Here is a 15681-nt window from a genome sequence, read left to right as displayed (position 1 = left end):
GGCAGATCGTTAAATAAGAATAAGATATGAATAAAGTTTGACTTTAAGATTAAGGACTTTTGTTTCTGCTATTATTACTATTTTTTAAAGACAAAGAATTGAATTAAAATGAGACAACACCATGTATAGATGGAAGCATTAAATTTTTAGAACTACCCTTTTAGGGTCTACTTTCTGAATGAGAGCACATTTATTAGACTTCACCAATAGCAAACTTGAAAGAAAAAAGTTAAATTACACCAAAACAGATATTTTGTTTGCACATACTGACCCTTATCATCAAGATAACTGTGGCCACGAGTGTGCTATCCCATTAGGCTAATATTGTAAATTCCTAACCTTTTCATTGGTAATCTGTAATTTATAGTGTCAAATGCAAGTCATAAAATCTCCCCAGTGGATTCCTTGTTGTGCATTTTACGCAGTAAATTGTATTTTTCAGTGAAATTATCAGGGCTTTGCAAAACACCACTTTCAAAAATTGGAAACAATTCTGTTGTTGTCTTTTTTGTTGTTTTATTATTTCGATAACTGTGCAATCAAAATGCAGATTAGCTGTTTTACTTGATTTCTCACTCTGATTCTGACACATCAATGTGACGCATCAGTGAGTCAGATATGTGATTAACCAAAAAGGCCACAGAAACAGGTGGAAAAAAATGTGATTTGTTGGGAATTCAATGGGATCAGTTAACTGAAATTGATTGGAAGACTGGGATAAAAAGTTTTAGATAAAGGAGTTTAATTACTCTTTGGTTTCATCATCACTTTCACAAATTTTAATGTCTCACATCGACGTTTGGCTTTCATCTTCTCTTATCGCTTCCTGTTAAAGATGCAAAGGTGCCGAGCAGTGTCATCCATGTCAAAGTTTCCATGAATATTTCAAAGACTGGCTGATGTCAGCAGCACTTGCAAAGAGCCTATAAAGACAGTTTCTGTGGACAAAAGACATCCATCCTCAACACTCCAAAGAAGCGTTTGTCTACTGGAAAAGAGCTCCACCCGCTAAAGAGAAGGACTCCTCCTTTATGTGTCTGAACACAATGGTCAGTGCGCGGACTCTCCTCCTCGCGGTCGCCTGCTGCTACGCCTACCTGTACCTCGTTCGCGCAGAGGACTCCTCACTGGAGACGCGCTCACTGGATTTCACCCTGAAAACTCAACAAGAGAAAGACTTGGTGAGAGCTTTTGTTGGGGATGTGGGTTAAGTCGATTTAATTTGTATAAAGAAGGATGTTGATTTTTTTTCTGTATTTAGGGTATTTAAATTATTTGAACAACAATTTTCTTAAAAACAAAGTCCATAGTAAACGTTTTTTGATAATATGACTTTTTATCCCCCCCTGTGCAGATTGACGCATTGCAAGAAGTTCTGGAGAAGCTGAGGAGCAAAGAGATGCCCTTGGAGAAAAAGCATGGATGGTTACCTTCGGTAAGCAGACAAATGAGAAATAAAACAGCACGAAACCTGTTAGATTTCATTTTCTTATTTAAGATTCTCTGAATTTACAACAGTCAGAAAAAAATGAGGATTTTTAGACGTTTGTTTTTATCTAATCAAGATTTTTAAATTCTATAAATCGCAAAAAATTTACAATGTTTTGTCTACAGTGTACTAATTTTATGTTACCCTTTCAGTGTGACGCAGGGGAGCCGTGCGCCGTGCGTAAAGGCGCGCGTATTGGCACGCTGTGTAGCTGTCCACGGGGGACTACTTGTAACTTCTATGTTCTGAAATGTTTGTGATGAGGAAAAAAAAGATAACAGAAGTACAAGAAATAACGAAAGAGTTCAGGGCTGATAAAAAAAGATGAATGTGAGAAATGACAGGAAGGTCTGCTTCTACTGTTCAATACATTTGTGATAGAAAATAAAATGCTGTAGAATGTGACTTTTTTTTTGCCTTTATAAACATTGACTGTTATGAATAAGAGTTTTTGTGAGTCTGTCGTTTTAATTTTTATTTCTCTCGTCCGTGTTAATTATTGTGTCACATCATTGTGTTAATCATTGCGGCATCTTGTGGAAGACTTTTTTTGGTCATAATATTTTACTATATTTATTTCTTTTCCCCTGATTGTTGGAAATACCGCACAGTTAGTTTATAAATAGATTTGTAAGATGAAAATACCAATAAATGAACTTGAATTCAAGGGTCTGTAGAGTGTTACTGCTGCACCTTTGCGGTAATAATATTGCATGGGATATTATAAAATATACATGGAAGTAATTTACAATGGGATCGGCGATTAATAAAAATAGATATTGATCCCTTTGCCACGTGTGATCAATAATTCAGCCTCTTCCTGCCCATTCACTGATGCGCGGCTGAATTCCAGCACAGCAGCTGTCATCCCTGTAATAAAAGGCGCTGTCAGGCTTTTTCAATGACATCACATAGAAGCGCAATTTTCCAACATGGCGTCCAGCCGGGTGCTGGAGAGGGAGGTCCAGGAGGAGCCGAAGCGCGCCGCTACCGCAAACCTCGACTTTTGCCTCCATAAATACTCCCTGCTCATCATAATCGGACGGACCGCTCGCCTCAGGCAGACGGAACACATCAGCAGGGAGATAGAGCGAGGTAGGTTTATTTCAGCCCGCGTCCAATAGCTGCTGTATGCCATTTTGCTTTTTCCTATACAATTGTATTACAAAAAAAAACAGCTTCCTGCAAGTTCTTCTTGCCCAAATCATCACTTGCGGTGATATACTGAGCACACTGCAGTTTTTTTTATGCAATTTTTCCCCACCGTACTGACCGAGGATGCGTCATCTGGCGACACTCCACCATCAGCATCACCCCCTCATCCCTCCGGACACATTATAATTAAAAGCTGTCTGGAGTGGGTGCTTTGCCTTTCGCCTCAGTTTTAGTTTTTAGTTATGTAAGGACAAGCTTTGAGGGAAATGTTGCGCCGGGGATTTTCAGTCCACACACAGCCACTTGTAAGCGATGTCCCATTAACCTTTGTGCATTTATGCACAGCTGTAATTGTGGATGCTGCAGACCAGACAGTGCGTACTCATAACGATCCATTACAGTCTATGTTTTATTGCTTTGCTGTTTTGCAGCTGTAGACATTTTATGGAAGCCAGCATGTGTAGCAGACAGTTCATGTAAAACAGGATAGATAGGGAAATTGAAGAGAAACCACGAGGACAGACACAGATAGAAAAACAGACTGACTCATATTCCTGCACTGTAGCTAACTGGGCCAATTAACATTTCATTACACTCTGGTGAAAGCTATGTACTTCAAAAATGTCATCAACTTTTCATGAACTGAACAAACAGCCCAGTTTTTTGAATGTACATCTGTAGCTAAAGATAATTTCTTCATCGGTTAATCATAAAAATAATAATTTAACAACTGTTTGTCCTACAGATTGGGAAAATCATCTGCTATAGTGTCCTCCAGTTTTTCAGTCTTCATCATGTGTCTTTAGCAGTCTAAAAGCCAACCACATTCAGCTGACTGTCACGTGTTTCAAAGAAAAACCTCAAATTCTCCTCACTTGTCAGCTAAAAACAGAAAATACATTTACATGTACAATATAAGATGGTACATTCTGTATTTAATGTGTATAATTAGCTGAAAGTAAATGCTACAGACTCTTTATCGTGTTTATATGACAGATTGCAAGATACAATGATACTCGTTGTACTATGTTAAAAAGAGAGAGCAGATTTGGTTGAATGCATTAAATATTGAAATAAAATATACTATGGGATAGCTACGATTATAACAGCCAGTTTTAATATTTTGCGAATACTTGGACATGTGTAGGCTTTTATCACATTGCACCATGTGACAGTATAGCCTCTAACTTTCTTGCTGTCAGGTATTCGGTCATGGGATGTGGACTTAAAATCCTGTAACCTGAACCTCTACCTCCAAGAATTCCTCTCCCATCACACGGCATCTTTCAAGAGTGCAGGTAAGATTTAAGTCATCTTTCTTGCCAAACTCTTTGGCCCTACTGGGGAAACTCCCATTGCCATGGCAATATTTCAGCTCAGCCAATCTGGGGTCACTAAGGAAGGAAGGAAGGAAAGTGGACAAGCAGCCAGACAGGGCGATTGTTGAGCATGGGTGGGCCCACGACACAGAAAACAATAGAAACCTGCAGCCAAGTTTTGCCACCTCTCGTTCTCTCTGTATGGTTGGCAATTAAGGACAGCTGAGCACAGGAAAAAAGACAGACAAAAAGAATTAAACAGTTGTGTCACAGCTGATCCGTGTAAAGTGAAGTGATGAAAATGGTCAAGAGCAGACATTTGTCTATCCAGAGAGGTTGCCTGCACTGTAGTATAGCTTCCATAATAAGATCGACTACAGAAATGAATAGTGTGAGGCATGCATTTATTTAATTTCTTGTCCAAAAGTTAGACAACAATCAATAGCACTCACTTGCATTCAGTGTCAAAACTATGTATCTTGCTATAATACTAATAATACTAACAATCCTGCCTCCTGAGCCCTCACATTTACCAGAGTGGTGAATCAGCATGTTGAGGTTTTACATTAACCACCAGTGGAGACTCCAGGAAGTCACTGCTCCCAGCCTTCACATGCTATGTGATATGTGATGCTATTTTCTAATTTTTACATGTGTTACAGAAATATTAGTCATTTTCCCATTTCCAGTCTTTATGCTAAGCTAAGTTAGCCAGATGGTGTTTGTAGTTTCATTTTTTAGTGTACAGAAACAGAGATATATGTCTAATTATTGTCAAGGAAAGGAAAAGACATATTCTCCCAGAATTTTAAATGTTTGGTTGAATTATGCAAAATGTCATGTAGGGAAAATAGCCCTTTCTGTTTCCCTTTGTGTAAAAAGACTGAGAAACATTTGTTCATATTTGGGTCATGAAATTCCAGTCGGCTAAGTACGCCTCTGTATTCTTAGCTGTTCACCCAGTCCAGCCTCTCAGACTGGATGTCCTTCTCAGATTGAGGAAACTTGGCATCTCTTCCTCAGACAATCCTTCTGACTCAGCTGTTCCACTTTTCTTACTTTCTCTTTTTCACCCAGTGAGTCAATCACCCGTCCGATTAGCCCAGTTCACTTTCTCCTCTTTGAGCTCTTCTCCTATTTGCTTCCAGTCTGTCACTCAATGCTCGGACCTGTCGGCTTATCTCCCTCTTGTTTGCATCCCTGTGGCTGTCTGTTTGTCCTTCTCTTTATATCTCTTCTTATTTTTCTCTCTGCCTCTTCAGGGCATAAGTGTCTACGTCACTGTACCAGAGTGTTGGACACTCAGGTGGTGATCAGTCCATCTCAGGACCAGGTTCATTCAGAGGTGAGGGGATAAATCCTCGGGTGGCAGCTGACAAAATGATGCTGTGTTAAAATGATTCAGTTATTCAGAAATAAGTTGAATATAATAATTTCCCAAATGTATGAATTGTTGTTTTATTGCCATCACTATGTTTAAGCAGGTGCAACAGGAATTTATACATGTACATTATTTTCATTAGGCTGTAGATGCCTTGAATAACTATGCAAAATTACAACATTATTATCTCAAATACTTCCACACTATAACTGGGCTACTGTATGTAGTATAATATGTATAATAGGCAACATCTCAAAGCAAGGTGCAATATACCAAAACACTCACCCTCTTCCCCCAAACTTTAAACACTATTCCCCTGTTTTTACGTGGGATCCAGATTTGTTGAGCTTTCTGTGAAAAACGCTAACCTCGTATGTCACCTCGTGTTCATATCAAAAGCACCGGCATGCTCTAAAACACAATTAACTCAAATCATCACTGCCAGAATCCAATTAGCACACAATTTGTCATGTGGAAGCACAGACAGTCCAACACGTTTGCACACCAGTCAGTAGATAAAAGGGCCATGTGGCAGTTCACTGGTTTTGGAACATTTCCCCGGCTGTCTGGCCGTGGCTGTTATTGACTATTTCTGGCCTAACACAGACCAGAGAGGGGATGTTGGGGCTCAATCAATTACATTTTCTTCCATGCACAAAAGTTTGCCTCTCCATCATATTGAGAAATACCTGGCTATTATGATAATATACTGCATTTCTGAAAATCTGTTGAATATTTTTTGCGGTGCATTTACGTTTTGCTCTAAATTTCAAACTGACCGAAGTCATAACTGCACACTGATGAAGACCATTGTGCAGTTATGCATGTGCCTTCAGAGGAACCTAACCTAATATAACAGCTCTGTCATATCGGGGCACAGACATGTTACCTTTGTTATGTTTTTGCACGATTGTGACCTAAACGCAAGACTCCAAAAATAAAAATAACCATGTAGTAGATTGTGCATAAAGTTAAAAAAAGTACAAAGAATTCAAAGTGGCAACAAATTCAAATCCAAGATTTCAATTCACAACATTGCGCTGCATTTAGATGATCAGTGATAAACACTATCAGCGTTTTAAATGTGGTGGCTGATTGGTCTATACTCAATATACACATTTTTTTGCATGGTAAAAATGAGGCCTGTAGCTACTCATTTACTTTGTTATGGAGTAATCCTGGAATGTAATCACAAAACAGCTAAACAAGGGTGTGACATCTTTGTGACATGTGTGACATTTGATGTACAGAGCTGTGCAAATGTCTTGAGAGACCCTTCATTTCTTTATAATTTGCTTCCAAGGAACCAAACTGTCTTATAGTTTAAAAAAAAAAGTAGTCTTGAGCAATAGTTCTCCAGGATTTCTGAAGCTCTTATACAGTTTGTCTTTTTGACATTGACATTGCCTTTTCACTCATTTTTGGTCCATCCTTGTACCTGAGCATTTCAGAAGATCTTTTTAAGCTATTTAATGCTGATTTATGAATCATTCAAGCATAAAACAACACCTAATTCAAGACATGAACCGGTTTGGTGTAAATACATAACAGACAATATAGAAAAGAGCCTATTTTAAATTGTATCTTCAGGCACTTCATTACTAGCAGTCTGTTATAAAACACAACATTTGTTCCAATTTCTTTAGTCAAACCTACAAATAATACCAAAGTTAAGACAACTTGATATTCATAAAATACTGGTTTTTGGTTTTTTTTTTTGCACTAACCAGGTGATTTGAATTTCTTTCAAGATACTTGCAGAACATTTCTTAAAGAAATTACAAGAAAGCCTGCCTAAGAGTATTTCATGCATTTTCACAGTACTGTTTACTATTCTTTGATTTTTCTCCATCTATATTTTTACATTTATCTTCACTGCTTTTCTGTTGACTTTCGATTAGGCCTGATTTTTTTCCATTTCTGTTCCCTGGTCAGGTGTTTGCGTTCCTGTCCAGAGAATCGGCTCATAAGCTGCTGATCTTGGCTGGCCTGAGTGAGGAGGAAAGCGGAGACGTGCTTTTTAACAGAGGACTGTTTTCACCATACCAACTGAAACAAATCTTAACAGAACAGGTATACACCTAACCACAAAGTTGCAATTATAATTCTGAATGCACAAACTTGCCACACCTTGAAGCCCAAATGACCGGAACATATCAGAATATGTTAAGAGTACACGCTTAAAAACAAGCATCATGTTTTCAAGCACACACAGAGGTTTTAAAATTATACATGTAACAATAGTACAGTTTTAAAGTAAACCTTTATTACCACCTACAAATCCAGGCTTAATTCAGAGCAGTGACTAATGATTATCTTCTCATATTACTGATCATTCTTTCAGTTTCAGGGTCAGAAAATTGTTAAGAGTTCCTGGACTGTGGTCTTGAAAAATGATCTTTTAATAAATAGTGCAAAACTCTTAAAATTTGCAGTGAAGGGTAAACATCAAGTTCTCACAACAGTGAAGTTTGACCTAACATCCAAATGATACTTTAAAAACGGGGCTGTAATGTATTATTGAGGATGATCCTGATATTGAGAGTTTATAAAGATCCCAACCAGTATTTAGTATCTTCTCATTTTTTATAAAAATCATAATCACATAATATGATCAGCATTTAAAATGACCATCCCATAAATTTGCCTGTTTAATAAATGTGAGGCGCTATCCACTGACATGACTAAGATATAGCTTTGAGCGACTTTACTGTAAATTGTGAAGGATAAAATTAAAAATTGTATATATAATGCTGGGAACTTGTCTCTCTTCAGTCTTTTGACCAGGAGAGCTCTGCCTCCTCACTTCCACCCAGCAGGATCCATCTGACCCTCAGTTGTCCCAACATTGGCCAGTGGAGAAAGACTCTTGTGGAAAACCAGCCCCTGCAAGGTCCTTTCAGTCTCTGCATCAATCCCCCAGAGGTGCTGCCTGCGATGGAAGCTCTGGGGAAATTCACGTCACTCATCTCTTGCACCATTTGTCCTTCTTCCCCCTTTGACCTGCTGCCGCCTCCTACCACTGTGGGTTTCCTCAAGCTGTCCCGCCCCTGCTGTTACGTATTCCCTGCTGGCCGTGGTGATTGTGCCTTCTTTGCCGTTAACGGGTTTACGGTGCTGGTGGACGGAGGCTCGGACTCTCAGGCCTGCTTCTGGAAGCTGGTCCGCCACCTCGACAGAGTTGATGCTGTTTTGTTGACGCATGTCGGGACAGAGAACCTCCCTGGTGTCGTCTCCTTCCTGGAGAGGAAGGTGGCTGAGCAGGAGCTGAGAACTGACGTCATAGGTAGCATAACAGGGGATAATGAGTAAATTATGCTCTCTTTATTTGTTTCATTTTCTGAAATAACACATTGTGGCTCTCTTTCTTTCTTTATACTGCTCCACAGAGGACTCGTGTAAGAAGCTCATCTCTCCAGAGCTTGGGGTTGTGTTCTTTAATGCCCCCAGCAGGTTGCAGGTGGAACAACAGCCCTGTGAGTGCTGCAATAAAACAACAATAGAGTAAAAATTGAAAAAATAACCAAACTGTTAATATCAGCTATCAATCATTTTTCTGATAAATGCATTTATATTAATATCATTTGTTCATTTATTTACTTTCTGTTTTGTTTTGCACTGAGCAATCAGTGTAATGTTCAAGCACCAACAACATCTACTTGTGCATGTTATCTCATGACATTTTTAACTGCTAAAAACAATGATATGACTGATTGGTTATACAAGTTATCATTATTCTCCTGTCAGGTGTGGACAATGTACTGAAGAGCACCCAGCAGGCTGCTCTAACCCTACAGCTGTTAAAGAATTTAGACATCAGACCGCAACCAATGTTTCGACCGCAAGGAGTCCCCTTTGAGCCCTTAACCCTTTTCCAAAAGATGGGAGTGGGACAGCTGGATTTATACATACTAAACCCAGGCAAAAACAACCAGGAATACCAGACATTCATGCAAAATTGGCCCGATGGAGTATCATCAGCATCTAAATCCCAAACTCTCCCTCTCACCGCCCTCACCTCTGTGTGTGCTCTGCTTGTGTGGCATCCAGCGTGTCCTCAAGAGAAGGTGGTCAGGGTGCTTTTCCCTGGCATTACCCCACAGGCAAAGCTGCTGCAGGGGCTGGAAAAGCTAAAGGGGCTGGCCTTTCTCCAGAAACCCACAGTGACAATGGGAGACTTAGAGAAACTAGGAGAAGAGAAAAAGACCAAGAGGACAGAGAGCCAGGACAGTGTCAAGTCACAAGGAAAGGAGGGAACACACAAACAAAGGAAAGAGCGTGGAGATGGTAAGGATGTGTCTTCAAAGGAAAAAGGAAAAGCATTAAATGGAACTGGCATGATGGAGACTGATAAAACCAAAATAAAAGAGACAGGCATAAAGGATAAAGCAGCAGAGAAGAATACTTCCAAAAAAGGAGGAGGAAAGGATGGGAAAAAAGAGGAGAAGACTGACAACAAAGAAGGGAGCATAGCTAGAAAGAACAGTCAGAGCAAGAAGGATGGTGTTCCCTCCAAATTAAAGAACGAAAATAAAATGAAGCTCAAAAAAGAAGCAAAGAATGACTCTAAAATAGGAGAGAAGAAAGCAAAAAAGCTACCAGGAAAGGAAGCAAATGATAGCAAGAAGCTGCATGTCAACAGTGCACTGCCAAATAATGACTCAGCCAAATCTGACACTAGAGCTGTGCCAGAAATCCTTGATCCAGAGTGCACTGTTACTGAGCAGGAAAATAAAAAAATGGACCCCGAGGAAAATCCCTGTGGCTCCAAAATGTCTACCCCTGAAGATATGACAGCTGATTTTCTTAAGCTGAGGGAGGAAATCGAACGAGAAGAGGCACAGGTGGAAACGGTAGATAAGCAGAAAAGCAGTGATCCAGAAAATGAAAAGAGCCTAGGAGGCCTGAGCCAAGAAGACACTTGTAATGAAACAGCTGACAGATCAGTAGAAAAAGCAGCAGGTAGTGGAGGGAGTGGTGATAATGGAGTGCAACATATGCCTGGAAGTGGTGAGAGAGCTGATACAGACTTGCAGAAAAGCCTTGTAGACCAGCCTGGAAATGCTACAAAACCTGCAAAGGTTGTAGGATTTCCATCTCCTTTGAACAAGGCACCAAAGAATGAGCGTACAGTCCAGTTAGACTTAACTCCAACTGAGTACACGCTTCTTGATGGGGCTTTGAAATATAGTCCACCCTCGCGATCCTCTCCAGAGAACCAGGCTCCTGTCAGCCCCGACGAGGAGACCGTAGAACCAGCGTCCCCCGACTCACGGCCCAACAGCGCAGGCCACACTCCTTACTGTTTGTCCCCAGACGATGTTTGGTGCAACAGGTCTGCTCTTAGCCGGCTACAAGCCCAGGGTAGCCTAGATTCTGCTGATGTTAACCAGCCAAATGGGTCATCCAGGCAAAGTGAGGGGCAGCTATGCCATCCTAAAAGCACTCCAGAGAACCCCACACATCCCAGAGAGAAGCATTTAAGTTTTCTTCCTTTGGGGACACTTAAGGAAGTTTCTTCAGACCCGTCTCCCTCTGTTGCCACCACCACTACACACTCCATGCCAGCAGAGGTGAGCTCACCTCAGTCCACAGAGGTAGATGAATCATTGTCCATGTCCTTTGAGCAGGGACCAACCACTGGGAGCCAGAGAGAGGGCGATGACAGCGTTTATCACTCTCACTCCAATGGCAGCCACTATGCAGGAATGTCCTTACAAATGAAGAAGCCTCTCAAATCTTTAGGTCAGAGTTCAGAGGCAGCACGACCTTTGGCTCCCAGCACACTTCATTTCGAGGCTTCAGGTCATGATGTAGACCTGTGTTTGGTTTCTCCCTGTGAGTTTAAACATTTTAAACAGCCCGACTCCGGCTCAGGCACCAGCGAGGCCTCCAGAGGAGCCTTTACTCCGCATCATCACGGCAACAACAATAACAACACCAAGGACACGTCACCCAGTGACTCAAACGCCCCTGTCTGCACTGAGGACTGCCCGTCCACCACTGCTGACGGAGCTCTGGACTCGGATGAGGATGAGTCATGTAGCGAGCCTTCTAATTCTCCACAAAACATCCTAACCCATCAGGCTCTGCCGCCAGACCCTCTTCCAGCACCTCTCAGGGACAGTCCACCTCTGCCTCCACATCCTGACGCCTCCATGCCAGTTCCCCAGTTTGACTCAGATGTTCATGGCAAGAGAGCAAAAGCCACGGGCATGCGAGGAAAAAAACTTGCAGGGGTGAGTTTGTCTCGTGAGCAGAAACACATGCCTGTGTTAAGATCATGTATGAGCTTTATTGTGGCTTCAGGTGGATTGTGGTATTTCTAAGCTGAAGACAGGTTGAATTATTTTGTTGTGTTGTCACACAAAGAGGTCCGAGTAATTACTGAATTTATCTCGTCTGCTAGATTGAAGGCAAAATATGTGATTTATGAAAATATATGAAAGATTAATTATACTATCAGCGCAACTGGTTTTGGCCACAGGTTAAAGCCTGTGTCTTTATTTTATAAGAGTAAAAATGATTATTATATGAATGGCTGCTTCAACATATCTGACATTTTGATATGATACAAAATGTTTTCTGTTACTTCATAAAACCCATCAAAATACTCAAAGTGGACCTTTTGACTCATGTTATTTTTATTTGTAAAGCGTAACCTAATTATTACTTTAAAAATTTGGGCCATAAAATTGTCTAAATCATAATCTATTTAAACAAAATCTACCACTGAACTTTGTATTACATTTGATCTTTTTTGTGATCAGGTCATTGAGGCCTCCCAAAAATCAGGCTCAGGGAAAAGCAGGACAGGGAGCCAAAGTGGAGTCACAAAAGGAAGCGTCTCTTTAGCTCGTACCCCCTCCACCAGCACTCGATCAGCACCAGCAAAATCCTCGTCCAGTCCAGGTATGAGCTGTGAAGTGGGATTTTTTCTCTTGCCCTGCGTAATTTAAGGGCAACTTCAACATTTAAGTGTTGTGTCTCGGTATGAGCGCTATTAGGCTGTAATTTCTCCTCTCCTTTCGGCCACAGGCTCTAAGGCTACCTCTGCTGGGGAAGTCAGTGTGTATGTGGACCTGGCTTATACCCCCTCTGGAGCCTCCTCTCCCACAGTGAGTGTGGACTTCTTCAAGTGTGTTCGCTCTTCTTGCTACATCATCAGCGGTGACAGCCCGGAGCGGGAGGAACTAATGAGGCAAACCCTGGATGCTCTGCTGGATGGAAAGATATCATGGCCAGACTCTATGCAGGTAGAAACATTATACAGTAGATTATTATGTAAGTGTTTTTTCCCCCAAAATGAGAAAATGTAAAATGCAATCACAGAGATCATTTCCATGAAAATTGGGCTGTTACTGAATCCCAAACCACACTCTGTAGATCCCTCCAAATGCTAAAATCATCAGCTATTACTGAATGGCTAAAGGCGGCCTTTTGTATTTCTCCAGGTAACAGTGATCCCTACCTTCGAATCGGTGTCGATGCAGGAGTGGTACCAGCAGACCTTGGACAAACAGCGTGAACTAGGAATCACTGTCCTGGGATCTAACAGCACCGTTGCCATGCAGGATGAAACTTTCCCCGCCTGCAAAATAGAGTTCTGAGACAAACTAGGATCTGCAGCCTGGAGGATGGAAGGTGGACCTGGGCTAAATTAAACTGTGACATTAAGGTAGAGAGCTTGAGGACTGATGGAGTGACAGAATAGGAAGTTAGAAACAAATATTACGGAAAAAAGTGCAACTCTTTCTGCACGTTCACGACTGAGTAGATAACGATATGAGGCTTTTGCCTCACTCTTCCTGGTATAACACTTCCTTTAGGGTGTTGTTGCACCGAGGGGCCCTTAGATCTCTTCCCTCCGGGGGTAATGCATGACTTCACTGACCCATGACCCTATGCAAAACAGGAGAGGAGGTCATACTGGCTGCAAGAGAAGCATGTCAGCCTGCATAAATGTAGATTTACATGAAAGCTGATGCTGTAGATTACTGAAAATAATATACACGGGGTCAATGGCACTTTGTGTAGGCTTGCACTGAAACGTGATCGTAGTTTGTGCTGTGTACCTGGGCCCGTTTTGCTGCTTTTAGCATTAACAGCTTTCTAACAACATTTATCCATATTACATGCAACTGGTGAAAGTGTGCAAACTATTAATTATGAAAGCCGTGCATTTGTTTATTTTTCTTTTAATTAGACTTATTTGATCATTCATTTCTCAATGAGAGTCCAACAACAAATATTCATATTGAGTGGTAAAGCATTTTGTTCTGAGCACTGTAAGTACATGTGATGTTTGCTGCGCTTGTGTTTTAACTGCTTTAAAAAAGTATTACGCCACATTGGTGGCAGTGTCAACTGTGCTGAGCAAACAGACTCTCAGAAATACTGAAAATGACAATTACTGACTCTGAGATTACTGAAAATGAGTGTGCAAATCTGCCAGAAGGGATTAGAGTACCAGATTAAATTTAACAGCATTACAGCAATCGTGATATTAATATTAGTCCTGCAATTGTAATCAGTTAAAATGCTTATGATCATAAGCGTGTGAGGCTCAGACTTGTTAATATGTATTTGGATTGTGGATATGATCACACGGTCTGTTGTAGAGAGGCTTGCCAGAGTGTAAATAAGAATTACTTAACAATCAGATTGTATTTAAACAGTGAAGACATCCCAAAGGTGGAAAGCACCCAACCCCCCACTCCATCCTAATACTGAACAGTTTTAATAAAGTAGACTACAGTACACAGGGCACTTTGTTTAATATAGTGACAAAATTCTTTTCATTTAAAATTTTTATTTCTTGTTCATTTTGAAAATAGTTTTAAAAAAGCCAAAACAAAACAAAGGGAAAATAAAGAACATATTCAATGCATATCTAGATTATAATTATTATAACTGAGACATTAAATCCAATCTGGCTACACAGAAATGCGCAATTTATCACTTTTGAAGGTAAATATTTAAATGCAGCTCTACCCTCAAGGAAATTGTTCTTGAAAAAAAAAATTCTTAACTAATTAAATCAATTGCACAGACGTTACAAAAGGCCAAAGAAATTGCAAGGGAAGTGCAAAGTACAAGGAAATGTGTCCAAAGTACCGTCAGTGCAGTCTCTCAATAGTAAGTGTTGATTTTTTATTGCGTCTGCACATCATAAAAACTGGTGTAGTCACAGTGACAGGTCCTTCTTTTACTTGAGCCCAGACTAGATATCCACGAATCCATGGAGGGATGTGTAAGAAATCATCAGTGCTCTCTGTTCCTGTCACATGAATGTGCATGTGGAATGCAGAGTTTGATTAATACCAAAGCAAATGATCACAAAGACACAACAACCCATTTTGCTTTTTAAATCCACGTTTTTTTTCCAATTGTTTAAAGACGCTATAAAAACTAGTCATAAGTTCTTATTATACTTGAGAAAAAAATGATTTATTTCTCGTCACTCATCCCAATAATGTTACAATGATGTCCAGTGCTAATTTATAACAACTCATGACTGCCTTTTTTCTGCAAAATGGCGCCAGTTTGAGGTTTTAAACGATTGACTACTTGAACCTGCAAGTGAATTGTAACTATGTGTATGTGTCCTGCATGTATAAAAAATGTACTGTATGTTGTTGTTCATTCATGATATTCATGAAGCAAGAGAGCAAAGCACTGTGGGAGACAGGGCAGAGCAAGGTGTTGTGAGCAATGGGAAAGTGTCACTTTGTAATTGTCTGTAAGAACATACAATAACAATGTCAAATGTGTGGGTTGTAGGGCAGTGAGCAATGTATGAATAAAGAATGTGCATCACCATTCAAAGGTCTGCTGAGAGTTGCCCTGTGGATGTTGAATCAAATTATCATAATCTTACAACACAATAGAACAAATTACCCACTTTTGCTTATTGTAGCTACATTTTAATTAATTTTATATTTCTGGAAATGCTTTGGATGGTGTTACATACTTAGGATTATAAAATTTTGATTAAAAGAGACAAAGAACTGTAATTTAGCATACTGCATAACACAAGATCAACCAAAGTATCTTATTACATAGTAACAACCCCTGGATTAAGTCAGTAAATGTACGGTGTGGTCACTTTTCGTATAGGCAGTCTGTTTCTTATTTCTGCTGATTTTGCTATATGTTGCCATAAAAGTCAGCGAGTTTAAAAATGAATTTGGTTTTCACTGACTTGTCTTTCAGGAACAAAACAGGACAGGGAATCACGACTGAGGTTGTTATTGGGGAAGGGGTAAACCTACAAGGTTGTTTTTTAGAGGAAAAGCAGCCAACGTCCAAAGGAAAAAGTTTAAAAGTCTTTTGCC

The 15681-nt window shown here is 40.2% G+C and overlaps 2 protein-coding genes across 3 annotated transcripts; both read left to right on the top strand.

The window, feature by feature from the left end:
- The first annotated feature begins 1031 nt into the window (after window positions 1-1031).
- On the top strand, window positions 1032-1749 carry LOC146612247 (cocaine- and amphetamine-regulated transcript protein-like). Its single transcript, XM_085343025.1, has 3 exons — window positions 1032-1181; window positions 1355-1435; window positions 1642-1749. The coding sequence occupies exons 1-3, from the start codon at window positions 1032-1034 to the stop codon at window positions 1747-1749; spliced, it is 339 nt and encodes a 112-aa protein (XP_085199151.1).
- A 672-nt stretch (window positions 1750-2421) lies between these two features.
- Window positions 2422-13051, top strand: LOC146612246 (microtubule-associated protein 1S-like). Of its 2 annotated transcripts, XM_085342776.1 has the most exons (11): window positions 2422-2584; window positions 3847-3942; window positions 5226-5308; window positions 7280-7417; window positions 8120-8630; window positions 8734-8820; window positions 9092-10205; window positions 10254-11583; window positions 12115-12256; window positions 12383-12600; window positions 12799-13051. In XM_085342776.1, the coding sequence occupies exons 1-11, from the start codon at window positions 2422-2424 to the stop codon at window positions 12952-12954; spliced, it is 4038 nt and encodes a 1345-aa protein (XP_085198902.1). In that variant the 3' UTR covers window positions 12955-13051. The 2 variants fall into 2 exon arrangements, with proteins under 2 accessions (XP_085198902.1, XP_085198901.1); XM_085342775.1 differs by having other exon boundaries at window positions 9092-11583.
- Window positions 13052-15681: the final 2630 nt, after the last annotated feature.

This window comes from Diplotaxodon limnothrissa, linkage group LG19 (assembly GCF_057381915.1).
Source record: "Diplotaxodon limnothrissa isolate DT_005_m linkage group LG19, D_limnothrissa_male_GT1.1, whole genome shotgun sequence".
Lineage (NCBI taxonomy): Eukaryota > Metazoa > Chordata > Actinopteri > Cichliformes > Cichlidae > Diplotaxodon > Diplotaxodon limnothrissa.
This window is presented reverse-complemented; position numbering and strand designations above follow the sequence as displayed.